Raw genomic sequence first — 25,179 nt, forward strand, 5'->3', positions numbered from 1 at the left:
TTGTTTTACCGGCCTTACACTGCAGGAGTACCTGTTCTCAAATTCCTTACATTGATGAGAAGACTTTTCCTTATGTACATAGTATTCAATAGAGATAGATGTAAGACACTTCGAGGCTGTGTACGTTTTGTGCTATATGATATTGCTACTACATGCACCGTGCTGACCGTCGAATAAACTAGGACATATAATCTCATGTCGGCCTATTATGTGTCAAATCCCCAGACGCGCCACATCACTACGGCTGGGGAATTTCTCGTGTGTCACATTCAACTGCGTTCCCTTAGAGAGTTCATGGGGGTTCCTAATGGGCCAGCTGACGACTACCTTATGCTCTGTGCCCCGTATATGAGTGTAGGTAGCATTTGTGCTTTCACAAAGGAATGATTTTCAGCCGATAGAAACTCCGATTGGCATACTACAAACCTCACGACCCAGCCTAATATCCTTTTGAGTGACACGACTTGAGCACTTCGGCGTGTCTCAACCTATACGGGATCCAGTCTCAGTATCGACTCTAAGCTGCCTAGTGTTTAGGCAGGCTCTCGCACAAATTCTTCGACAGCGCATATCCGTCGCGCCCAAATCTTCAGCCTACAGAAGGCACGTACTGCAATCAACTGACAATGCTACACTACCTGTCGACCACCAGTGGTTGGGTTGCTGGATTAGCCGGGGGCCAAGTCGCGTTGAAGATATTATCGATACCACATGGGCGGCAGTAGGTCATCTATTGGCTCATATTATAATCCTTGTGAATACGTGAAGCCTGACGAGCTTCTCCGCATATGCTCATCAATGTACTTTGTACGAAGCTCTATGCAACGTCGAAGTGTTACACTATTTGACAATGCATGTAAGCATGTTTTACTCACCTTGAGATCCTATCTAAAACGCCCAGCCATCCCGACGATCGAGCCCTAAGTAGGCATTAATAAGCACATGCCGCGGTCTCGTCCGTTTAGGTGATCTCGAACTTCCGTCTAATCGTTGGCCACTTTCTCTTGATTGAACAGACCTTTCTCGTATAGTTAACTTCATATTACGGTGCCAATTTAACAACATCAAAATGTCGGTCGATTTATCCACACTTCCACCCGACCAGCAGCAGGATATCCTTGACAAACCAGCCCTTGGTGCGCCTCCTGGAGTCGAGTCGAATTTGGCAAACCCTTCTAACCGGAACATCATTCCGGAGGCCGTGATACCGATCTGTCTCGTTCTCACCACGCTAGCAATACTTCTCCGCTGCTATGCCAGGGTGTTCGTTGTCAAGAAAATAAACGTTGACGATAGTAAGACCGTCTGGGGCGGGGTATTTACGTTGATTTGCGATCTAACCAAGTGCAACAGTTCTCAGCTTGCTAGGCTTCGTAAGCCGATCTTCTCTCAGTATAGGCGATCTACTCCTGATAAACTTGCTAATAGCTGCGCATAGGGAACCTATATTTTCTATGTCTATAGCGTTTATCACACCACGGACACCGTTGGCTTTTTTGTACACCAATGGGACGTCAGCCTCAGACGTGTGTCGGGAGTCCAACATGTACACTACTGTAACCTCGAGATTGCATGTCTCATCTGCTGACCATGATAAGGGTCTACAAATAGCCGCTACCTGCTACACGATCACGCTGGCGCTTCTCAAAAGCGCCATCCTTCTGCAGTGGATCCGCGTATTCGCGCCTCAAGGCACCCGCGGGGCCTTTTTCGTAAGAAAATCCAGCATCCATTATCATGACATATCAACTAAGCACGATTATCGCTCTAGTGGACTTGCCATGTCCTGCTATGGATTAATCTCCTATTCTACCTCTCGACTACAGTCGCAGGCAACCTCATCTGCGTCCCGTTCCAAAGGATATGGGACAAAACGGTACCCGGCGTCTGTTACAATGGAAGACCTCTGAATATGACGATCGGCGTGTTTAATCTCGCCTCGGATATTTCCATTCTACTGCTCGTGCAGCGGGCTATCTGGAGCCTCAACATGTCGCTGAAACGAAAGCTTGGTATAGCATTAATCTTCGCCATAGGTGTGCTGTGAGTGAGACCTCGTAACAAACCCCGAAGTAGGGTCTGCTCTTTTGCTGACATGTCATCTGTTGAACCCCAGAGCCTGTGCCGCTGCTGCGTTCCGCCTAGGAGTGACGGTCAACTACATGACCGATCCGGACTGGCTATACCATGTGGCCGGGCTATCCATGGGCTGCATCGCCGAGATGACTTGCATCCTCCTCGTCTACAACATGCCCGGCATCCCCATGGCCTTCATAGAATCGACCTTCCTGTCGAAGGTGTTAAACTCTTTGGGCTCGTCCCTTCGCTCCGCAACTCGGCGGAGAAATTTCAACACTTCCGAGGGATCTGCCACGGCTGCCAAGACGGCTAGTAGCGAGCGAAAGCACAAACAGATGGCCAATTACGGAATCTCCCTTGTCGATTCTCACCGACCTGATCTTGAGCACTTCCCATCCACCGAGCAGCTCCGAGGCACAATCCATCGCGCCGTGGTTTCAACGGGTAACAGTCTGGACGACACTTCTCGGACGACCCAATTCAGTGCAGCGCCATAGTTGGTGCTCAAGCAAGTACCAGACGTGCTCTCATCGCATGCCTCGCTATCATAGAAGCCGGTGTAAAGTAGAGTATCGGGGCGTATTGTAGTGGTGCGGTGGGACTAGGTCACGTAGATAGCCTTTTGGACGAGTATTTGTATGGGTCTCGCACCCAGATTTTCATAGATTAGACTTAGACCTGTAGGCATCACGATCTACAGCAATTCACTCGTTTCTTGATATGCCTTCGACCTCCTTTTAGTCTTCCTTTTCTCATTCCTTTCCCAGCTGCCGTCTCAGCTGGCCGGTCAGCTGATCACAGCTACCGTTAGATTTGGTTTCGGTTTTCCTAGCCTGGTTATTCACCTTAAGTGTCCTGTTAAGTTCACTACGATAGGAGGGGGTGGCAGCGGGTCACAGGGGGTCATGACGTTTCCACTCTTTTGTCGCGCGTTGTTACTGTTGTTACCCAGATCCCGTGACGGCAGTACGTCGACTTATGGAAGCCCATATCTACATGGGGGAAAAGGCCGTTTGTGGCGGTGAACGCCTTATTTTTAGTGTATAAATCATTGGCGCCCCCAGAGCAACGAGCGTCACTTGCCTGGCAAGAAGAAAAAAACAAAGGAGAAGACCGTTAGCCATGGCCTCCGAAGGGTACATTGACGATGCCCAAAATTGGTCTAAAGGAGGCATCGGTGTTGATGCAGATATGCTCGACATTGTTGAGGCTATGGGAGGGTCGTGCATCGAGCCAAACGAGGTCCTCTCCCAGGCTGGGCCTATGGCAAAGGCGATATTCAAGAATTGGGACCTCCTTCGCGTCATTCTGGAACGACACGAGGCCACCATCCAGAAGCGGTGGATAAAAAAGTCAAAGCCCAAGCGTCGAGCCACTCTCCTAGCGGCCTGGCCCAAGATGTCTGAATTTCATCGGCCGGATATCGTGGCGTCGAGAAAGAAAAAGACGGGAGCGTGGGCATACCAAGCCTGTATGTGGCCGGCCATCAACCTGGAAGACCTATCCAAGACAGAACCCCTCCTTCTGATGCTAAACGCTAGGGGACGAAATCCCCCCGACGCGTTCACGATAGCCGATATCGACACAACTCGGTTCGGAATAACCAGCCGAACTATTAACATGCCTCGGTTCCTTAACGGATACTCCATGCTGTTTGCGGGGAGACGCAGCCCCGAGACATACGGCCAGCTTGTTTCTCTTGATGAGGAACCGAATTCCTTCGATTGGGTCATAAAGCGTGTTGCTCTCCTCCCGGGCGAAGGCCTACGGGCACTTGAGATCCAAAGCCGGTTGTACTCGTTCCTGGTCGACGTAACTAGGGCCATTTTACACGACATGACCACAGAGTCTCTTACCGACCCGGCCTTGGCCGTTCAACCAGAGCCGCCAATTGTATCAGCTAATTCCAACTCTTCCAATACCACCTCGCTTTCTGTTACAGCGCTCGAGAGCTCGTATCGCTTGCCTGCTCGTCTGGATCTCTCCCGTCTGAAGTTGGCGGTTGAGGCTAAGCTCTCTGAGGCCGAAGATCATCTATGGGCACTCCGTGAAGATCCCGCGTACTTTGCCATGAATATACTGGACTGGAAGGAACACCGCCAGGAGATGCTTGCGGATCTACGCGGAAATCCCCACCCGATCCACCGGTCCGGCTCGGGTATATTTTGGGATCGAGTTATCCGCAGTGCGACATTTACCGCGCTGCAAATGATCGAGTACTGGGGCATCCTTCTCGAAAAGATAACTTGTGTTGCTGAGCTCCAGGCGCGAAAATATCCCAACGGCAGCGTACGGTTTGAGGACAATCTCCCACTAGACTTTGCAATGGCGTTTTACCAACTACATAACCACTTGGTCGAGTTCCGAAAGGTCCCCATCAAGATGATAGTGGAGGGATGGGTCGCTTCACCACCCATGCGGCCCTACTGGCGGCGGAAGCCTCCACCGAATACGACTACGCCCCTAATCACCACGGTGTACATAGGAAACACTGAGCTAAGCAGCCCCGAAGGCGAAATGATGTCGGTCATATCGACCCTTAATGACGATCACCAGTTGTTCTTGGTCGGCCTACCAAGCCTAATGGATGAAATCGAGCGGCTGATGAAGGGGGATTCTGCCGCATCCCAGCTCGTATCTGGCTGGGTTGCCGAAAAAATATCCCACCTGTCTGTCATATCCGAATCCTTACGGCAGCTCGAGCTCTTTCAACCTTGGGCAGCGACGTTCGAAGCCGCTATGGTCGAACACGAGGACGAAATCAAGAGGGATTACGAGAAGACACTGAAACGTCTGCGGGCCCTTTACACCTTCGAGTCGGTCCCCTCTACGATGTGTTTGGGGATTCCGACTGATGGCCGGTTCAAGTACCCGGCCGAGAAGAGACGAACTAAGGAGACTGTGGATGTGATGCGGAGTGCTGAGCGAGCGCTTGACCAGTTCTGGCTAAAGACGCGGCACGACCTGGAAGCAGCAGGCGCCATGACACCTCGCTTGCGTAGAATTTTCTCCCAACGCGTCCAGCGTACTCCCGAATGGACGGCACCGACTGAAGTGGTGCGGCGTGCCGTTGCCAGTTCGGCCGCTGCCAGCTCGGGAGACCTGGCCGCGCCGTTTGGCGGCTTGGATCTGAAGGACAAGCCTAGGGATATATCAGTAGCCGAGCCTAAGGATATACTAGCAGCCCAGCCGAAAGTTAAGCTCAAGACCCGTGGTGCGCCGCGGTCAACCCCGACCGACACCACCGACACGCCCGGAGTCGACGTTCCAATACCCCCCAACCGGGAGCCCCTTTTCGAGGTAGATAAGCGTGCTCACAAGGTCTTTGGTTCGCTCTTCTTCGCCCCCTCCATCTCGTCCCAGCCAGGTGAGGTCTCTTGGTCCGAATTTCTCTACGCCATGGGCAGCATCGGCTTCGCCATGGAGAAGCTGCACGGGTCAGCGTGGCGGTTCGTGCGAGAGACTGGGGACGTCGGGCGTAGCATCCTATTCCACGAACCGCATCCTAGATCCAAACTATCATTAGTCCAGGCACGACGCATCGGGAGGAGGTTGAACAAAACGTATGGGTGGGAATGGGATCTATTCACGTTGCGATGAACTTCGATGTATGTTTCGTTCTGCTAGGATAGGCTAGAATTGGATAATAGTGAAAGGGATACGCGGTCTAAAGATGCTAATAATTAGCTACGCCTTAACTTCCGAGCAAAACTTCTCTATATATATTAATGCCTGGTATATTATGGCATGAGTGGTATTCTACTTTCCCTTAGTCTGGATTCAGATATTCGAGAACAATCGTCCAGTATTTCGGTGCATTATCCTTCATGTTTTCAATAGTTAATGACCGGATAATATGAACTCGGGATTGAATACTTTAGAATATGATGGCAGAAAATCCCATTTAATAAGTAGAGACACTCGCCGAGGCCTCTGTGACTCTGTGAAGTCCGTATATTCGTAGCTAGACAAGAATTAATATTAACTAGTTCTCGAGACAGTTCATCAAAGTTATATTAATGCCGATCTCCAGAAAGATAATATCACACACTTTGAGTTGCGGCATCTGGGTGACCCATTTCTAGTATGGAATTGTTACAGGAGGTTTGGAGTACGATAAATGAAACACTAACTATAACACTTTACCAATTCTTCGCACTGAATCCCCTTCCGGTTCTTCATACATTTCCAACAATCAAACCCACTTGCCCGTGGCAGGTAGTCTGCCAATCTGCCGGCGGTTGTGGACTGAGTAGTATACATTCGATGAAATGACCTGAAATAGGGACACCTTTGACGCCCCATGGGTTGTTAATTCCACTGTACAATGAAAAGAAAGTGGTGGGTAATCCTAGACGGAGGCCAGTCAAGCCGTGATGAAGACCTACGAGTTGCGTGGTACACCCACGTCGAATAGACCGGTTATCATCATAATTGTATGGATGCATGTAATTCGTCGCTTGGTCGCGCCTAGAGTACCACGGTGCTCCCCCTCCTCCGCCTGGGAAGATTGCGTGAACAGGAACGGGGCTATAGTCTGTCAGGAGACAGAACTAAGGACATTATGAGCAGAGAAGAGAATTTAAGGCGTAGGGGGAAATGATCACCCTGTGCTGCTAGGTGGTAGCAAAAGCTATTTTAGATGAAATCACCTAACAGTTCATAGAGGCGTAGGACTTGAATCCACTCCCGGAATAGAATCCCTGCGACATGTGGCCCGATGCCGCAGGTTCTCGGCTGTTACTATCGCGGGATGCCACAGCAGTCCTTGTACGCGTCTCCGTGCAGCGGACTCGCATAGTCCTACATGGCTGTGCCGCCTTATGCATAAGCAGTGGCTGCCTACTGTCAATACTGGAAAGCAGGGCGGCAGGGTGGCACAGGTGTGCGGTCATACGCGGACACGGCCACGAAACACTGGCAGATGTAAGAGGCAACCTCGGAGAGATCCCCTGCCAATTACGTGCACACTCACTGTCGTGCAATCGTACACTACCCTCTCCGGTGTGTTTCAAGTACTTGAAACATCATCGTGGTACCCTCCTCGAATCCATGGGGGTTGGCAGAAACTAGGGCTGGAAAGATCCGTCGCTGCCTGTCGCCAGATTATATTCGAACGGGAACTCTAGACATTCCCCTCCTCGCGGGTCGAAAGGAGTTCGTTAGGCGGCCAATATCTTCGTATTACAACATGCTCTTCCTCGCCACCCTTACCCTCTTTATGCGGCAGGTGGACGCCATACCGGTGTCTACCATCGTCACGGAGGGTATTTCCAGGCGCTTCGAGTATCAGCCCAATCCGACACCCACCCCCCCTGCTGTTGCTTTGAGAAGAGTTAAAGATGGGATAGTCAGCAGAGGCAAATGCGCAGGCTGGGATGAGAACCCTAGTAAGAGTGGCATTCCGACAGCTATTATCTCACGTCCAAACTGCTGTTAACCAACCGAATCAACATAGCTGGGCCCTCGCCTTGCGAGATCGGATCCAAACGTGACCCAAATCGGATCGAACCCGTTGCTCTGTGCGTGGCTCTCGACGAACCGGTGGATATTGTCCACACAGCGAGTTTAGACCACAGCTCACGCCGTCTCGGTCAGGGCGATACTGCGAGGTTGCAGACAAGGCGCTGGTAATCGATACGGGTGTGATCTGAGCCAGGAGAACATGGTTGACATAGCTCTAGGCCGTCGCCATCAGAATTGCCCTATGGCTTAACGACCAGCTATACTAGACCACCAACGAAGGAGACACACACGACAGTTATCTCGTACAGGCACAGCGAACCCGATCGAAGTAACGACACAACGCTTGGCAGGGACGCAACGGCGTCGAGTCTTCCTTTAGCGAAAACAATATACCACAGGAACGCGGTCGGATCACGCGGAGCCGCTAGCCAGTCCGGCAGCGAAGCCGGCGACGGCTGGTCGGGGGCGGATATTGTCGTGGTCGTGTGCTCGATTGTGATCGGACTACCGGCGACGGTCGCTGGCATCGTCGCCGCCTACATAGCTGTCAAGCAGTGGCGTAAAGAGGAGAGTTCCTTCCGCGTAGCCAAGTTGCTGCCTCGCTTCTCGTGGAGGAAACGGGAATCTGCCTCCACGAAGCCGTCGCCGTGGTTCCGGAGTCATAAAAAAGAAGAGCGGAGATGTCTCCCGTGGCGGTAACGGCATGGCTACATGAGAACAGACATATATAGATGAACGGGATAACGGAACAAGACCGCCTAAAAATGCGAAGGTTCAAAATTTTCAAGAAGATCTGGGGAGATACGAGTCTATAACCTAGTATCATTGGTCGGTATATCAGCATAGTGGCTGAAAGGTATCTGATAGTGAAGCTAGTTATACCATCCCCAAACCCCTGCGGTCTCTCAACTAAAGGTGGATGACACATATTATGACCCCAGAGTGGGAGTTGTAGCACCATTCGCAACCACTAGTGCAAGCAAGGGAGGGGATAAGAAGAATATGGATAAAAATAGGGTATGACAACGCCTGCCGCCTCATCGCCTCGGTCTTATCAACTGCCGTAGCATCCTTGGGAGGGAGAGGGGGGGGGGGGGGGCAAGGCGGGTACTAGTACCTATCTCTCCACCCGGCTACCTTGTCCTCGCCAGCTATCCTGTGATATTTAGACGTGCCTACATGACGCACCCACGCGACGTGGTACGAAGGCGACGAGGCGATTAGCCGCAACGGAAATCTCGGGAGCCCGCTTAACCGACGGGGACACGCGGGAGTGGGGTACCCACGGCGTGAACAGAGATTCTGCGGCGTGGTGAAGCCGAGCGCGACTTAGCCCTGTGGAATCCCGTCGAGGGCTGTGAAGCCACCGTGAGAGGCATTGAGTGAAACACCAATCTCCTCACGTGCTGGGAAAGGCATGTGCGAGTGCTCCGAGGGCAAAATATCTGCCTTTCAGACACCAGACGCCCTGGTCTGTTACCTCAATCCATCGCACCATAATCTCTTTCACCCCAAACCCCCCTCCCCCCCTTCCCCGCGCCGACGAGGGTAACAACAGGCCTCCCACACGGGTAAGACTCTCTCCCATAAATTGCCGTAGCGCGAAACGCATCAATGAGGGGACTCGTTCCCTGGGCGACGTCGCTGGGCCGCCTTCCCACTTTCTCAAGCAGCAACCCGACGCGGCGGACCAAGCCCTTCCTCGGCCCCCAGCATCCCCCGACGCCGTCACGGCTCTCCCCTCTCGCACGCCTGCGGCTGCAACGGCTCGACGAACGGCGTCGCGACGTGCCACCCGCGCACGCCGCGCCAGGTCCGGGGCGCGGGGAGAGGCGGCAAGCCGGCGCTGACGGTGGCTACGACGGGGACCACGGGCGGCGGCGCTCCGGCGCCGCCCTCGTCCTCGTCGGGCTCGTCGAACAGCCGCCGGTAGTAGTCGCAGGCGCCCGGGTGCGCGAACGTGGGCTGGTTGGTGGCGTTGCGCAGGAAAGCGAGGGGGTACGCGGCGGCGGCGGCGGCGGGGCGGGCCTCGATGGCGAGGAAGCGGGTGTCGTTGTCGCTGCCGCGGGCGCGGGCGTAGGTGGCGGCGCCGCCGTGGCCGGACGCGGGCGGGGGGCCGCGCGCGGGCGCGAAGGCGTACGCGTCGCACGGCGGGTCGAAGGTCGCGCCGTCGACCTCGATGCCGTACCCCCGCGCGCCCCAGATCGCAAGCGGGTTGTTGGCCGAGATCAGCGACGCCGGCGTCCACCGAAACGAGGCGTGCCCGCCGAAGGGGTCGACGAATGGGAACTCGAGGGAGGCGCGCTGGCGGGGATGCGGGCCGCGACAGGCGGGAGCTCAGTGCCATTCTCTCTGCGTCCCTCCTCTCCCCGCGAGCCCGGGGGGGGGCGCACGGAGAGAGGCGCGGGGCGTGAAGGAGACGGGCAGACTTACCGAGAAGTCGGGGATGGAGGCGCCGTGGGCGTAGACGCCGACGTCGTGGTCGTGGGCGATCTGGGCGAGCATCGGGTACATTGCGGGAGGGAAGGCGGGGAGGAGCTCGCGGTAGGCGGCTTCGACGATGGCGTAGGGCGCGGGCACGAGCGCGCGCGCTTCGGCCAGCGCGATCGGCACCACCAGCGTCGTCGCGTTGAGCCGTCCGCTCACTAGCTCCGGGTACCGCACTCCGTGGCGGTTCGCCGCGTCGCGCGACACGCACGGCAGCTCGCTCTCCGACGGCGCGACCACCCGTTGCCATGACGAGGCCCCGTGCACGAGCGCGAGCGTCAAGACCCGGATCAGCGACGAGCGCGCGAACTTTGTCAGCGAGAAAAGCAGCGACGACTGTAGGGCTGAGCTGGTGCCGTTAAGGTGCGCTGCGGGCGAGGTAGCAAGGGCGGCCATCGTTGGGGGCGGCGGGATCCCCGGAGGATAAACGGCCTGTGGTATTGTTGGTCAGAATCGACAGGCTCTCGGCAGCACTGGGAAGGAGATCCGAGACGTGGACAGATTCCTAGCGACGACGGTCTCATATACACGTAACTGGCGCCAAGATATCTCTCTATAGTATCCTTCATAAACGCACCCGGCAGCGCCGCTGAAGGGTACACGATAAGGAGACGCCCGGGAACGATCTCTTCAGGCCAGGGACTTGGCCGGGGGTTGCTGGCGGCTCGGGAATATAAGACCCGAAATATCGACCGCCAGGAGACGGAGGTCTAGACACCAATGAGCACCCAAGCCGCTACAACTGTTGGTCTCGGTGATCAGTAGGACGCGTCATAGTCAGACAGAGTGCAGACGCTAGACGAGTGAGCAAGACATTTTGGTCGTCATCGCAGCAAGCCCCCGGCCGCAAGGGACTCGCTGATCTCCTACATATAGTTACGTCTACATGCGTACACATACGGGTTCCGCCGAGAGGGAGAGCGGTACGGGGAGATCGGGCGCATGCGTGGGTGTGCACGTACGTCTGCATGGCTTTTTGTAGGTTCAGCACGCTCCTCAAGCTATGAAGCCACGGGGGACTGAGAACCACGCACGCCTGCCCACGTACGTACCAGGGCAATAAGGTGAAGATGTCCCCGATCGCCAATAGCGGTGCTCGCCCAGTACCAACGCCTTCCACCCTGAAACGGAACGCACTGGTTCCGGAGCGGGTGTTCGCATGAGCGCATATGCATGCGCGCGCGTGTTGGGAGGTTAGGTGAGCGGCGAAATGCCTACCCCAGAGATGGTGAGGGGGGGAAGATAGGCAGACAGTGAGATGGTCAGAGTGAGGGAGGGAGGAGAAGACTGACTGCAAGGCGCTACCGTGGCTGTTACCCGGGACGATCCTAGCAGAATCGGCGAATACGTGAGGGGAGGGCGCGGGTAGGCCACGATCCGCGCGAATAAGGGCGCCTCCCGTAGGTATTGCTTGTTCCCCCACGCGCCACACGCCCCGTCATATTATCGCCTGCATGCCCATCTCTCGGCACCGTGGGGATCCGACAGCGAGACGAGGTGATGCGATGTCCTCCTGCGAGTCGCGATCCCACCCTTGCCTGAAGATCGGACCCGAACCGACGAGACTGGCGCGTGGGTAGCCAGATAGGTGAAAACGCTGGACGCGCCTCCATACGCGACTACGCCTAGCCGGGGCAACGCGTCGCTCTGGCTGAAGGGTAGGTATATCCTCACGGCGTATCTTGGATATGAGATACAATTGGCCATATTCGAGTAGCAACATTAGGCCCTCGTTTTATGCCGCTGTTGCAGGTATACTATCTTGGCACACGACGGCGACGATGCGGCTGCTACCAGCATTGGGATTGAGGTCCGGGTACCAAACCCGGAGCTAAACCGCATGTGCCTCCTCTCCGGCGGCGCCACGGCCACCGGATGGAGCGAGACCCGGCAAAAACTAGGTACACATACTCGTGGATAGAGCGCGTGTAGCGTTGAAACCCTCTCTCGTTAAGTCGTGGGAAACGGCTCTAGGTCCCCCCGGTCTTGTGTGCTGGCTCTCCTCTTCCGTTGTAGTTTATGTGGCGTCGTGGAGGCTCCGCCGGCCGCCGCCCGCCTTACCACCGGGCTCGAAGCTGCCATAGTAGATCGAGTTAGTGTAGCAAGGGGCTCGCCGACCCTCGGGTCGTCCACGCCGGATACGCTGGCGTCGAGTCGTTGCATCGCACGTAAGCGTGAGAATCGACACCGAGCCTGCTAGGAAAACCGGTGCCTTTTTTGGCATCAGCCCTCCCGACGCCAAATTTGCCGCCCCACTCTGCAGGGCGACCTATATCCCCTAATAAGTAGCTAGGTAATTCAAAGAGCCGAACCTGTTACGTTGGTGAGATGAGCCCTACGCGCCTGCGGAGATCGTGAATGGCCTTCTGCAGTCTTGTCCTCTCCTTACCTGGAAACGCATCGCGGATGCACTGCTTTGTGTTATGGTCCGGCCCAGTCTCGCTGGTTCCGGGGGGAATCCCGTCCAGTGCTAGTGATGGCCTACTAGTGAGAAATAGGGGGACGGGACTTGTTCGTAAAATCACGTCTAAATACGGCACGTATCTCACTATCTATAATGGGTATCATTGTGAGACGATAAAAGGGTTTGCGGAGCCATTCCCGCTGCCTTGGTGGCCAGGAGAGGTGCTCGGTTGACCGCGACGTTTTCCATAGCGCGCCTAGCGCTGATCGAAGCGAAGCTTCACACGTACTCACGTATGGGCATTCCGGCATCCACCGTCCCGGTCAGGCTGAAAGATCAAGCCTATGTGACTCGTGGTTAGATCGCCCAACATGACAAAGGTTAGGAGGCGAACGCGCTACAGCGCGCCGCCGACAAGATTAACAATCCACATCGCAGTACGAACCTGTAATCCAACCCGCCTTTCGGGCTTTTCCAAGTCCTCGAGGGTCACCGGGGTAGCTTTGGCTTTCAGATGATCTTCCTCCGCACCGTATCGCCGCCTCAAATCCGTAGAGTCCGTGACGATCAGAGCACCGACCTCGAGGTCGTGCGAGTAGCTGCGCTCCGTATAGTTCGAGCTCCCGATATGAGTGATTGCCGGCCACCTTTCGTCGGGGAGAGTCACCCACAAGCCTTTCGCGTGGTACGACCACCCGCCCGGCTCACCAACCGTTCCGTCTTGCCATTCTTGGAGGGTAACGGCGGAACCCTTGTTCTGGTCTTTAACCGCACGGAGGAACTTCCCAGCAAGGAAAGTGTATGCATCGGGAAGAAGCCCCGAGACGCCCGAGGACTTGTAGAAACCGTTGGCATACGGGGAAGCCGCGATAACCACACTCTTTTGCGAAGTCGTCGCGAGGAGGAGATCCGTAAGCCACGGAGCCGGATTGAAGTACCCCGCGGTAAATGTCCACGACGAGCGGGCGTACCGAGGGGCAGTCAGCATTTTCAAGAGGTAGGTGATTGCCGGTAGCTCGGTCGACGTATCGGGCTTCATCAGTTGCGAAAACTGGCCGGTGATATGTACGGTCGTGTCTCGGACGGGTGTCTCAAAATCACAATCATCTCGGGGGTAACGGTAATCTCGTTGGCCAGCGTGGGGTTTTACTGCCGCATGCATGATAGGTGTGGCCTTCTCGACGAATTCTTCGGGTTGCTCCAGAGGATTCGGAACCGCGTTGTCCGACGGCCACTCGAGGCGGAACCCGGAGGCATCGTCGGAGGGGAGTACCCAGAAGCTCAGCGACGAGACGGTATGGATGAAGTCCCAGAAATAGTTTGCCATCTCCGCCGAACGGTACAAGTGGTATCGATCCTGGCGATTGGTGAAGTAGTCGGTGGAAAGATTCGCCCTATTCGAGATCAACAACGGGACCCCCCTCGTGAACGAGAACGAACACATACCCAGTGAGAAAAACCTCGCTGTCCATTCCGTAGAACTTCATATGCTGCAGACCCCATCCCTCGTTGATGCGCTTGGGTATAATCATCTTTTTCAGGCCGGTAAGATTGGGGCTGTGGTACATGCGAATCTGGACCCGGCCGAGGCCGAATTCGGCAACAAGAGGAGCAAGGAGGGATGCGCAGCAGGGCTCAGGGGCCTCCCGCGTCCCGCGTAAGGCGTCGGTGAGGATAACCAGCCGCACACCGGGTTTTTGGCGCAGAGTGTTTTGGAGTGTGGCAACCTTGAAGCAGGTCAGCGACGATACTATCCCTGGGAGGGACTGGGCGCGTAGATTTCCCTCTCCATACCAGTTCATGTTGATCCTTGCCGATGTAGAGAGTAGACAGGAATATTCTGCGGTTGGCGTTGCGAATCCTGGCCTACCCGCGTCAATTAGCTCCTGCTACGTCGTATTTCGGCAAACAAGGCATTGCCTACTAGTAGGGTCTCATAAAAGCAAGATGGGGTCTTGAAGATAGACACGTTATCGGCGGCGATCTTGAAGGACGGCGCGATCTGGGCAAGCTCGCTCCGCAGCGTTCCCAACTCCCCCGTAGTGCTAAACCGCATTTGCGGGATGTGCTTTCTGGATGAGATGATTGATGCGACTTCATAGAAGTACTCCATTTCCTGGCGGGAATCTTTGTAGGTTTCAAAGTCGGACTCGTGGTAGCTTCGTGGAGACACTAGGCGAGTGAGGGTGACGGACGACCATGGCTTGACACGGGATCGCAATGCGCCCCTGGCGATGCGTATTGCCGACATTGGTGATGGAGGCTTCCGAACAGGGTGATGCAGGATGTGGTATTGCAAAGGTAGCAGCAAGCTGGCTGATCTTTAGCCTCGCTGGATTGTCTCGTCCGAGTTGTCGAGGTCTTGGGGGTCGTTGCCGACATCAACGGGGATAATTTTCTTTTATAGGCGAACACTTCGATAAGCCCATACATTCAATGCACTGTAGTCCGCTGTAGCTCTTCGGTAGCCCCACCATAGCCTTGCTGTACAATGACGTTGGGTGCCTCAGCTTGGGGGTTTATATAGGTGAGTGAGGGCTACATGCAATATGGTGGATGGATTCCATTATGCGTATTATCTGGGTGCTAGGCAGACAGGCCCATTGATCGCATTTCACCATATTCCTGCGGGACAGGGGGCAAACAACCACCAACGACTCTGGAGTTTTCAGTTTGCTTGAAATTTTACTGCCGCTGTATTCACCAGGATATACAGAGTAGGTATGAGGCACATGTTCATATATGCGTACTGCTTACATTGGCTGCCTGCCTACCTACCTAGGTGTGTTAAGCAGCATGCTTGGAAGCGGGCTATGCCTCTACTGTGCTTTATGTACCTACCTAGGTACCTACCTCCTAGCAGTTAGACAAGTACCACGTACCCACATATCCTAACGTAGTGGCAGACCCCACAGCTTGATTATGTCATCCTCGTCGGCCCAGCCGGTCAAGCTGCATCCCTCCTCTCTCTCCCTCTCTCATCATCCACCCTCGCCAACCCCGAGAGAAAACCATCCGCCACCAGCCGGGCTCTCTCCGTTGACCCGCGTCCACCATGTCCACCATCACCAGAACCATTAGGAATCTGTGGCGAGTGGGCGTCAAGGCAAGCGTTCCGCTGCAACTCCCATTGATTTCCCGGCTCAACTGCTAACTGGCCTCGCTCTAGGACGCTTGGCACCAGCTCCAAGTACGTTGAACCCCTACGAATGCGCCACCGAGTTGAAACTAACCAGCGTCCCTCCCCACCGGTAACAGTATATTGGTACGGCTCGATAGTTCTTCGGAACGGCGGATCTCTTAGCTGACGAGCAATAGGCGACACGAAGGCTGGCGCTTTAGTCGGCGTCGACAGGTTCGGCAACAAGTATTTCGAGGACAATGAAGACCTTCCCCGTAGGCTTCTCCCACTCACAATGCCGCGCCATGCGCGACTAATATCGAGGCCCTATAGTTCGAACACGATGGGTGGACTACAAAGTGCATGACTTCGACCCGTAGGCTTTCTCTTGGCTGGCCGTATCGCTGAATGCACCACTAACCCCGCGGTAAAGCGCGCAGATTGAACCCGGCTGGCACGCGTGGATATCCTACGCCGTCGACAAGCCACCAAACCAGGACCCCATACTTGCATACCGGAGACGAGCGTGGGAGGATACCGACGCCAAACCTATCCCGAACTTGACGTTAACTCGAGGCGCTTACAAGCCGTATAACACGTACGGGGCCGAACATGGCGACATATCCAGACTATTGCTAAACATTCTCTAGGGTGAAGGCAAAGGTAACGACGTGGGAATCCACTGCCGCAGAGAGGAAGTGATACGGGACGGTGTATCTGTGTATATATGGGAGATGGCAGGGGCCCAGAGGCGGAACGAGCAAATCCAAACTGTCCACCACCGCTGCTGCTCTTCGGCGTGCTTATACAACAACAAGCAACATCTCGAATGGAATGGTTATCACACCATCGCCTTGGGATTTATCACCCAACTTCCAGATCAGCAGCGACCATGTTATACTGAACTGCACGAAGCCCCGAAGAAATGGGACGATTGCGCGGTGGTAAAGCAAGCAGAAGAAATGTCCCGCGGCAATATTTAACCTAGCGATTCTCGTTTTAGGAACCGCCTTCACTCCTATCTGAATCACGTCCACGACACAATTCCAAGAATTTAGTGATGATCGTACACGTGGGCGCTTAAGAATTGGAGGAGGGGCGTAGGCCAAAGTGCACCTGGTCATGTAGCGTCTCCCCCTGGGCATCGGTTAGAAGCTATGTGGGTCTAATACTGAGACATTGTGATAATCAACCGTCAATCGCTCACTACGACTTCGCGTCCGCAGCATCTACGTCTTCACGGCAACCCACTTAGCCAAGTCCCGAGTCTGAGTATGAGATCTGGGGGGATAACGGTGATAGACGTGGCAACGAATAATTAATTCCCCAGAAAACTGTGCGACAACAATAGCGCGATAGCCTTCGGGCTCTTCGTTCGCTTTCTTCGGTGAGTTCGGGTACCATCATTCCCTGACGCATAATACGCTGCGTCTGTGCCCTCGAGACTCAGGCCTCGGCACGCTGAATAGAGGAGTTAATCAAGGTCGTGCATTCTAATATATCTGGTTGTAGTGCCATTTATTAATACCCGGCTACCGCCCATTATCTGCTACATACATCCCGCCGTCCCCATAACCCCTCACAGCTTACTTTACAACAATATCACACAGCACGTTGACGAGGCTTCTCAGTTGTTCTTGTTTCCCAGCAGTGCCTGCAGGATAGCGGTGATGAATTCCGAGAGCGTCGCCAGGATCTAAATCAGGTGTTAGTGGACAGCCTTCCTCTATGCAAATTTGAAATAGTTCGGGATGGGACCAGGAAATGGGGGCGTTGGACTCGAAAATGCGGAGGAGAAGGGGGGAAAGAACTCACCGGTGTTGCGTCACCTATCAGCTCCGTCGTCTGCGTGACAAATCCCGCCGTGAGCAGGCTCTCAGCGTTGGTGAGCAGCGTCAGGATGGCCTTGGCCGTCGACGGCGTGATCAGGGGCGTGATCTGCTCGGTGATGCCCTGGAGATCGATCTGGGCGAGCGTGGCGAGCACCGGCTCTGCCCGGTCGACAAGCTTGGCTAGGTCGACTCCGCCGAGCGCTTTCAGCAGCGGCACCGCTCCTCCGATGAGAGTGCGTGTCTCGTTGACAAACTCGCTCGTGAGTAGCGCCTCAGCGTTGCTGACGAGCCCGACAAGCCCGCCGAGCGACGCTGGCGTGAGCAGGGGCCCCATCTGGCCTGCGAGGCCGGGGAGGTCTATCTGCCCGAGCAAGTCCATAAAGATCTTCATGACCTCGACCAGAACGCCGAAGTCGACCTGCGAGAACAAGGCGGCGATCGCCTTCACTATGTTGACAAGGGTGGTGATGTCGATCTTTCTCAGCTCTTCGATCAGCGGGCCGATCTGGCTGAAAAATCCGATGATGTCCCACTGGGTTATGGCCTCGATGATGGGCGCAATCTTCGAAATGAGGCCGATGAAGTCGATCTTGCCGATGGCCTCGAAGAGGGCCATAAACTGCGCGAGGAGGGCTGGTAGGTCGATCGCGGTTATAGCATTGAATAGCGGCAGTAGTCTGTTCCAGAGATCTGCGAAGTTGATGTCCCCAATCGCGGATATCAAAGGCGCGGCGCTAGACATTAACGCCTTGGACTCGCCTACGAATTCGTTGGTTAGCAGGGCCTCGGCGCTGCTTAGCAGCCCGACGATCCCTCCCACTGACTCCGGAGTAAGCAGAGGCTCGACGGCTAGCAGGACACCCGGGAGGTCGACCTTTCCAAAAGTATCGAGTAGGGGCTGGAACCCGTAGCTGAGGCCTTGCACGTCGATGCTGTCCAGGCCCTGAAGTAACGGACCCGCTGTCGAGAGGAGAGACTTGGTCTGGTCGACAAAATCCGGTGTTAGGAGGGTGCCAGAATTCTCCACGACGCTGACCATTTTCCGCACGGACACGGGAGTGAGGAGCGGCTTGAGGGCGTCCACCATTCCTTGCATGTTGATGTCTATCAGGCCTTCGGCGAGCGGCACCGAGAGGCCAAGTAGCCTCTTGAGCGCCTTGACGACGTCGGAGGTCAGAAGGTCCACAGCATTCTTCACCAAGAGCACGAAGCCGTTTATCGCGTCGGACCCAAAGAGCGGCTTAAGAGCATCGAAGATGCCCTTGAAGTCGATGCCGTCAAAAAGATCGAGGAAACCCTTAAAGTCTAAGGAGGCGAGAAGATCGACGAGCGGCTCTAACTTGGATAGGATAGCCCGGGTGATCGTCGGGACCGGCGGCTGGAGCACCGCCGCCAGAAATATCGCGACATCGTATACGGCTTGGAAGAAGTCAGTGGTGAGTAGTTGCTGGGCCGCTTCCAAATACCCGGCGAGGTCGCCAAACTGCGTGACGATCTTCGTCAGGCTTTCCAAGGCCTTGTTGAATTCTCCGAGCCCCGGAAGCTCGAGGCCAAGGTCTTGCGTGGAGACGGTCTCAGATTCGGAATTATTGTCGGTTTTACTCTGCCGAGGATAGAGGGGGACTCTCTGCTGCTGAGCTTGGTTCTTCCGGAGCAGGCCGTTGAGCTCGGTCAGCGCGTCGGTGAGGTCTGACCGCGGAACTAGTGCTAGGTTGTGCCTCTCCAGGAGAGCATCGAGATCCAGTTCTTGTGCCGGTGCGGCGCCCGGCGCCGTGTCAGCGACGATGCTGACCGGCACCAAAGCCGCGACGAATAGCTGCGAAAACCTCATGGCGGTCAACTAGCTTTGGGGGAGTCTTCGCGAACGCCGTTCTCTTCTCTTGAAGCTTAAAGGACTGCTAGCCTAGCTCGACGACAGACTACAAGATGTGGTAGATGAGTTGAGAGACTTGGGCTCCGGACACGGGCCGTAATATGTGATCTTCGTCGCCCTTCCCATTCTCGTCACATGTGTCTTGCGCTGGTGGTGACCCAAGCGACGAGATGAGAGGGGACAACCATCGGACGTTATGCCGTCTTGAGGGGTCTGCCAAGCTACTCACATGGATCGTTGCCATCTCGGCTCTAGACCGTTCTATAGTTTTTGGCCCCCTCCCCTAGCCCCCGTGTCTCCTCCGGGATGGCGTTTTCGCTCCCGGGTGGAACTGCGGAAAGGATCAGGGCAGGCTGGATCCGTGGAACCGAGTTGTCAAGCCTCCCAACCAGCTGATTCGACGGCGGGGCGCAGAGGAAAGTTGAGGTTGCAACGATGAAACACTGCGTCGACCATGTGCGTTTTTGTCACGCCTCTCTCTTATTCGACCCGGCGACATGAAGCCACAAAATCACATCGCCGCTGGGTCGGTAAAAGCAATACCCGCCAGAACTCCTCGTATTGTCTCAGTCCTCCGCTACCTACATTTATTCTCTGCCTGGCTGAATGACCATATCTCATCTCGCCTCCCCCCTCCCCCGCTGCGATGTTTTGTCTCTCCTTGGGGACGACTTCACGCCAATACGCTGCGGGCCAGTTTCAATTGCGCGGGCCAGCTATATAAGCCTTCGTTCACACTCTCACTTATAGACGGTTTATGCTAAGCCTTCCACGACAGCTGAACTGCCGCACCACCACCCCACACAGCATTGAGGACTATTAGATGCCCTGGGGGACATGCTGGAAACGGGAATAGAGTCACACCTATTTCTGTCTCCATTAGGCAAGTAGGGTGCGCAACGGCAGCGTGACATCATTTCTTACATCGCTTCGCTCCAGGTAAAATTTGAGATCGGCTGCGAAGAATTCCTAACTAGGATCATGCAATGCCGGTCCCCACAACACCATCACCTCTCGCCCCCTTCGGCGGGATGTGCGTGACCGACGCACAACCAGTAAACAACCGGGCAAACTTCTCAAGCTGGCCTGCCGACTGCCCATTATCGGGCGCCCAGTACATAATGTAGCCAGGGCAAGGTTACGTGCAGCCCGAAGGTATGATTGAGCGCGAGGGTGCGTGTGGAGGAATACAACTACCGTGAGGGGTTGGAAGCTCCCCCGGCTGTCGACCATGACCTCGACGGCCTTAGCAGCTATGGCAGGAGGAACTGCCTTCAGACAGGTGGAATGGCTTGTGATCGCCGGGTCATCGCCATCGCCTTCCTTCTGCCTCTGCGCTGGTAAACATCAATAGCGGTAGCCCTCGGGTGCTCGTCCCATCGTCTCTCTCGTCACGATCTTGTAGTTGAACGCCACTCAGGACAACGCGACAATGGCGTCGGCTTCCCAGGAGCATACTTCGCAGTACGACCGCAGTCTCTCGTCTTCCGCCCATGGCGGCCAGGGCGATAGCCGCGGAGGACCATCGAAAGCCCCCGAAAGGCTGGGCGACGATGCCTCTTTGGAAGATCACGTTCGAGAGAAGGCGCCGGCCGCTGCCCTTCTCACGAAGAAGCAGAAGTTCAAGCACCATTGCAAGCGGTTCTGGTGGGCGTACTTGATAGGGTCCATCCTCTTCCTCGCCGCATTCCTGCCCATCCTGTAAGTATTCGGTTCAGGGGGGTACACGAAGGGGCAAGTCGAGAATTGACAAACGACGCAGGTTCAAAGTGGTCATTCCGGTAGCTGTGCAGCGAATAATCGACAACCAAGAGATGCCCGTGTTGGGTGGCGCATTCGTCGCCGTATCGCCCACTCAACTCAACATCTCTATCACTAGCGTACTCGACTCATCTCTACCGGCAAACGTTGACCCTGTGCAGCTGTATATGTACAACAAGGAGACCCCCGAGTTCTCGCCCTTCGTCAATGTAACCCTTCCGGCGATGCGCGTGCACGGGGAGACGAATGTTGTTGTTACGGATCAGACAGTTACAGTAACCAACGAGACGGAACTCGTCACCTGGTTCGGCGAGGTCTTCGACCAGCCGACGGTTACGCTCTCTACCCGGGGCGACGCGGAAGTTCGCTTAGGGGCGCTGCGTTCGACTGCGTCCATCGACAAGACCATCGAGGTGGCCTCGCTCGACAAGCTAAAAGGGTTCGGCATCGAGCACATCCAGCTCATACACCCGGCGCTCGAGAACGGCACGAACATCAGGGGGACGCTCAACCTGCCGAACTGGGGCGCGCTGACGCTCGGGATCGGCGACCTCTCGCTCAACCTGATGTCGGGCGACCTGCGGATCGGGCTGATCACCATCTACGACGTGCTGATCTCGCACGGCAACAACTCGCGCTACTTCGACGGGGAGCTGTACCTCGACGTGCTGGGGCGGAACTTCATGACGGTGGTGCGGAACAACGCGGAGGCGCTCGGCGCGGGCAGCGTCCGCATCGACGCGACGGGCAACGCGACCGTCGTCGACGGCCAGCACATCGGCTTCATCGAGGCCGTGCTCAACCGGCGGCGCGTCACGTCCCTGACGCCCGTCGTCCAGCTGCTCGGCGACCTCGTCGGCAGCCTCACTACCGGCAGCAGCGTGTCCATCCCCGACCTGCTCGACGAGGTCCTCGGCAACACGACCCTCGTCGAGAACGCGCTGCGCCACTGGCCCGCCGCCAAGCTCGCCGCCGACCCGGCGAAGCGGTCCCTGCCCTCGCTGCAGAAGGACCTCCTTGGGCCTGGGATGGAGCTGTTGAAGCTAAGGCTGAAGGCGAAGCTCGCGAGACTGTGAAGGGAAAGGATGGGGGTGGTTGTCTGCGGAGCGTTGGTGGTAACGACGGACGACGATATTATAGTTGGCGTCCGGTAAGGATCGTAATGTTAAGCTAGTCGTATGTACCTACCTCGAACAGCACACACCGACTAACACTCTGCCGGCAAGTCATCGCATAATGTCAAGCCAACGCGCATGGGTGACGAAGTGTGTGTGTGTGTGTGTGTGTGTGTGTGTGTGTGTGCCAAACTAGATTATCGAAACCCCGATTAAATTGATGTCTACACTTACCTGTCATAATGAGAGCTTGGTGAGTCGTCTCACTAAACGCTCCCAGCTATTATTCTTCTGTCGGGCGCCGGGCTGTGGTAGCGTGGCTGGACCGTCCCGGACCTCGTCAGTCGCACAGATGTCCGTCGCTCTACGGCGGTCTTGCGGTGGTATTCCCGGGAGCGAAATTCGATGCACACTAAGCCTTACGAGACCGCCGTGAGTAGTATAAAACAGGGCTACCAACAAGTGCCGTAGTCGCGGTCAGCTAGCGACGTGTAGTTGATGGAGAGGTTCTGATCCATCCCGCGATCCCTGATCTTGGCTGCTCGAAGGTGTGTGTACAACCGACTCCCCCACACGCCCCCCATTATGCTAAGTCGGTAGAAGCTTTGCCAAGTTCGCGATCGGTGCGTCGTAGGAGCCACCAGATCCTGGAAGTTATCACGGCGCTGTTATTACCTAGGTATGTGGTAGGGCAGCGGAAATGGTAGGTACCTACCACAGGATACCATAGGATCGGAAGCAATGCCAAGAGGCACTGCCGTGTCCAATGAGTTGGAATGAGCTCTAGAAAGGAGACTGTAAATGGACGCGCGAGATCACCAAGAGGCCCTTACTGGTCAAGCTCCCGTCACATAGTTTGTGACAAGAGGGGATGGTGTCAGCAATCTCGATATGAGCAGGACCTGTGAGAATATGCCTTTAATGGAGAACACAGCATCATCCAATTCATTCAATTATCTGATAGTAATCAGCATTAGATTGAATGCAGTGCCCTAGCTAACCAACCAATCAGTTTAGGCGTGAACGGCAATGCCTCTCGTCTGGCATTTCGGTCCATGTTTCACTCTCGACAGCTGTCCTCTCGTACACGGCGTGGTCAGGGTCATATTGTTCTTTGATTCCTAGCAGGCGCAGGTAATTATCCCCGTAGAACACATGTTGCCGATTTAGTATCGTCAAGAGAGTCGCGAGGAAATAAATGCAAAGTGATACCCGGTTTAAATGTGGGCGTCCACACCATTATCGGTATAAGGTAACCTTTCGCACTCCATTAGCAGCTGTGGGCACTATATCGTGTAGGGGGAAATATTATAATATGACCATGTTACCCATAACGAAAATGTAAGCCTCTATGAGTGTTCCTGTGATGTTACGATATTCGCCGCATAGTGTAAGCAGGGCATGATGTACAACGTTACTATCCACAGTGCCCATAATTCCCCTGTCAGCCTATCGGCCGCTTTCCCAGAAGAAACAAGACAATGAGTTGCCACAATAAGGCCTAATATAGTAGAACCCAACCCCCGTACCCCCAGGGCCCAGAATTGAGTACAGATCAGAGACCAGGTCCATACTGAGATGGCAATGGTACACCGAGAAACCCGGTCCCCCAAAACTATGGGGGCCGTCGAGCGGCCCTTGACTTCATCTCCCTCTCGGTCCTTGAGATCCTGGACATGTATGGTCGACGATATGACGCCACTAACCATGGCTATCCATATGGTCCCCGTGTCTGTAAGCGTATAGTGCGCGAAGGATCCGTGCGCAATCCTAAGGGAACCGAGGTTGAAGAACCCGAAAGCGACTGCTATTGTGGCATTCCGCAAGATCCAGTTCTCATCGCCCCCCTTAAGGTCATTGTATAGCCAAGTGAGGATTTGGATGAGCGCCGTCTCCGCCCCAGCGCCCAGGAAGAAGTGGTTGCCAACGAGAACGGCGGGGATGGAGAAGAGCATCGTCCGGCGGGCTTGGACGCCGGTAATCAGGCCGCTGGGAACGGGCCGCCAGGGCTTGTTCAGGGAATCCCCTAGCGCCGACTCGGGAAGGCGCTGGTTGGCAAGGCCGAATACCAGCAGGTTAGACCAGTTGAAGAGGACGACGAGCGGGAGGCGAAGCAGCACGTCGGGGGCATCGTTTGAAGGATTGGCGAGTGTCGGACCCGCGAGGGCGCCAAACAAACCGAAGATCGTATTAGGGACCACAAAGGTCGCGGAATCGTCCTTCGTCAGAAGCCAGAAGACGGTTATAAGAAATGTGAATCGCCTCCAGGGCCGGCTGATGAGAGATGTCGAGTAGGCAAGCCATGTTAGTTCCTCTCCCCAAAGACTTCCTCGAGTGGTATTCAAGGACGAGCTGTGTGTTATGGTCCCGGTCGCCTGTATCGACGCCATAATACTATGTCTGTAGGGTCATAGAAACAAGACTGAAGGTGGTGGATACGATATTGATACGCTGAGAAAGCCAACATTATATACTATTCCGGGGCGACTGCTGACTTCCGTCTGAGTAGGACCTACCAAGTGTCTCCCTCCGGCCGTAGCAAGTTAAGCTGGGATATGATTCTACTGTAGAAAGTGGTACATCTATCGTGTATCTAAATGGTACGTTTACATCGCCAGCTCTGTTCTAAAGCGATTATATGCACATGAGAGAAATGTACCAGGGCCAGACTTACCGTGACTACGGATCTGCCCAAGTCCGCATCATAGATACGGCAAGCTCCGCGTAGGAAAGATATTGCGAAGCCGCATAAGCTTAGGTACGGGTAAGTGGCGCAGCTAATTAGGGAGGCAGTTATGAGAGTCATAATAAGTAATTGGTGATAACCCCAACTAGTGGCGTGCGGGCGAACAGGTGGGATCGCGCCACGGGGGTGATATACCCAGCGCTGTACTGTAGTTTCACGAATGCCCATACGATTTCTCCGTAAGTGGAGCGGTCGAGTTACGGATAGTAGATTAGGCCAGTAGAGGTGAGATCCCTCCCTATGCGATAGGGTTATTAACGATCGCGATCCCTACCGTCCTCTTTAGGCTTCCCAT

At 55.2% G+C, this 25,179-nt stretch overlaps 9 protein-coding genes across 9 annotated transcripts; 5 read left to right on the forward strand and 4 right to left on the reverse strand.

Annotated features, from left to right (window-relative positions):
* The first annotated feature begins 832 nt into the window (after nt 1–832).
* Nucleotides 833–2,797, forward strand: GGS23DRAFT_585383 (uncharacterized protein). The gene is made up of 7 exons (XM_051517376.1): nt 833–856; nt 926–1,295; nt 1,354–1,373; nt 1,439–1,546; nt 1,599–1,712; nt 1,772–2,043; nt 2,117–2,797. Exons 2-7 carry the CDS (start codon nt 1,070–1,072, stop codon nt 2,574–2,576), a joined length of 1,200 nt encoding a protein of 399 aa, XP_051368142.1. The 5' UTR covers nt 833–856; nt 926–1,069; the 3' UTR covers nt 2,577–2,797.
* Nucleotides 2,798–3,101: 304 nt separating this feature from the next.
* On the forward strand, nt 3,102–6,021 carry GGS23DRAFT_585385 (uncharacterized protein). Its single transcript, XM_051517377.1, has one exon. The coding sequence runs from the start codon at nt 3,202–3,204 to the stop codon at nt 5,677–5,679; it is 2,478 nt and encodes an 825-aa protein (XP_051368143.1). The 5' UTR covers nt 3,102–3,201; the 3' UTR covers nt 5,680–6,021.
* A 1,101-nt stretch (nt 6,022–7,122) lies between these two features.
* On the forward strand, nt 7,123–8,594 carry GGS23DRAFT_317414 (uncharacterized protein). Its single transcript, XM_051512855.1, has 3 exons — nt 7,123–7,469; nt 7,538–7,709; nt 7,764–8,594. Exons 1-3 carry the CDS (start codon nt 7,271–7,273, stop codon nt 8,242–8,244), a joined length of 852 nt encoding a protein of 283 aa, XP_051368144.1. The 5' UTR covers nt 7,123–7,270; the 3' UTR covers nt 8,245–8,594.
* A 24-nt stretch (nt 8,595–8,618) lies between these two features.
* Nucleotides 8,619–10,651, reverse strand: GGS23DRAFT_317443 (uncharacterized protein). The gene is made up of 4 exons (XM_051512856.1): nt 10,526–10,651; nt 9,979–10,464; nt 9,170–9,849; nt 8,619–8,626 (listed from the first exon to the last, which is right to left on the reverse strand). Exons 2-3 carry the CDS (start codon nt 10,426–10,428, stop codon nt 9,274–9,276), a joined length of 1,026 nt encoding a protein of 341 aa, XP_051368145.1. The 5' UTR covers nt 10,429–10,464; nt 10,526–10,651; the 3' UTR covers nt 8,619–8,626; nt 9,170–9,273.
* Nucleotides 10,652–12,346: 1,695 nt separating this feature from the next.
* GGS23DRAFT_585397 (uncharacterized protein) lies at nt 12,347–14,910 on the reverse strand. The gene is made up of 4 exons (XM_051517378.1): nt 14,361–14,910; nt 14,231–14,302; nt 13,883–14,163; nt 12,347–13,830 (listed from the first exon to the last, which is right to left on the reverse strand). The coding sequence occupies exons 1-4, from the start codon at nt 14,685–14,687 to the stop codon at nt 12,834–12,836; spliced, it is 1,677 nt and encodes a 558-aa protein (XP_051368146.1). The 5' UTR covers nt 14,688–14,910; the 3' UTR covers nt 12,347–12,833.
* Nucleotides 14,911–15,491: 581 nt separating this feature from the next.
* Nucleotides 15,492–16,259, forward strand: GGS23DRAFT_600362 (NADH ubiquinone oxidoreductase subunit NDUFA12-domain-containing protein; the record flags this gene model as incomplete). Its single annotated transcript, XM_051519053.1, has 7 exons — nt 15,492–15,548; nt 15,606–15,626; nt 15,695–15,701; nt 15,755–15,832; nt 15,891–15,933; nt 15,991–16,155; nt 16,208–16,259. The coding sequence occupies 7 exons, from the start codon at nt 15,492–15,494 to the stop codon at nt 16,257–16,259; spliced, it is 423 nt and encodes a 140-aa protein (XP_051368147.1).
* A 755-nt stretch (nt 16,260–17,014) lies between these two features.
* Nucleotides 17,015–19,490, reverse strand: GGS23DRAFT_317499 (uncharacterized protein). Its single transcript, XM_051512857.1, has one exon. It carries the CDS (start codon nt 19,218–19,220, stop codon nt 17,259–17,261), a length of 1,962 nt encoding a protein of 653 aa, XP_051368148.1. The 5' UTR covers nt 19,221–19,490; the 3' UTR covers nt 17,015–17,258.
* Nucleotides 19,491–20,595: 1,105 nt separating this feature from the next.
* On the forward strand, nt 20,596–22,181 carry GGS23DRAFT_317163 (uncharacterized protein). The gene is made up of 2 exons (XM_051512853.1): nt 20,596–20,963; nt 21,025–22,181. Exons 1-2 carry the CDS (start codon nt 20,695–20,697, stop codon nt 22,097–22,099), a joined length of 1,344 nt encoding a protein of 447 aa, XP_051368149.1. The 5' UTR covers nt 20,596–20,694; the 3' UTR covers nt 22,100–22,181.
* Nucleotides 22,182–23,487: 1,306 nt separating this feature from the next.
* GGS23DRAFT_616086 (UbiA prenyltransferase family) lies at nt 23,488–24,550 on the reverse strand (the record flags this gene model as incomplete). Its single annotated transcript, XM_051520762.1, has 2 exons — nt 23,488–24,412; nt 24,534–24,550. The coding sequence occupies 2 exons, from the start codon at nt 24,548–24,550 to the stop codon at nt 23,488–23,490; spliced, it is 942 nt and encodes a 313-aa protein (XP_051368150.1).
* Between the last annotated feature and the right edge of the window lie 629 nt (nt 24,551–25,179).

Source organism: Durotheca rogersii, assembly GCF_024521655.1.
Source record: "Durotheca rogersii strain YMJ 92031201 chromosome Unknown GGS23scaffold_32, whole genome shotgun sequence".
NCBI classification, from domain to species: Eukaryota; Fungi; Ascomycota; class Sordariomycetes; order Xylariales; family Xylariaceae; genus Durotheca; species Durotheca rogersii.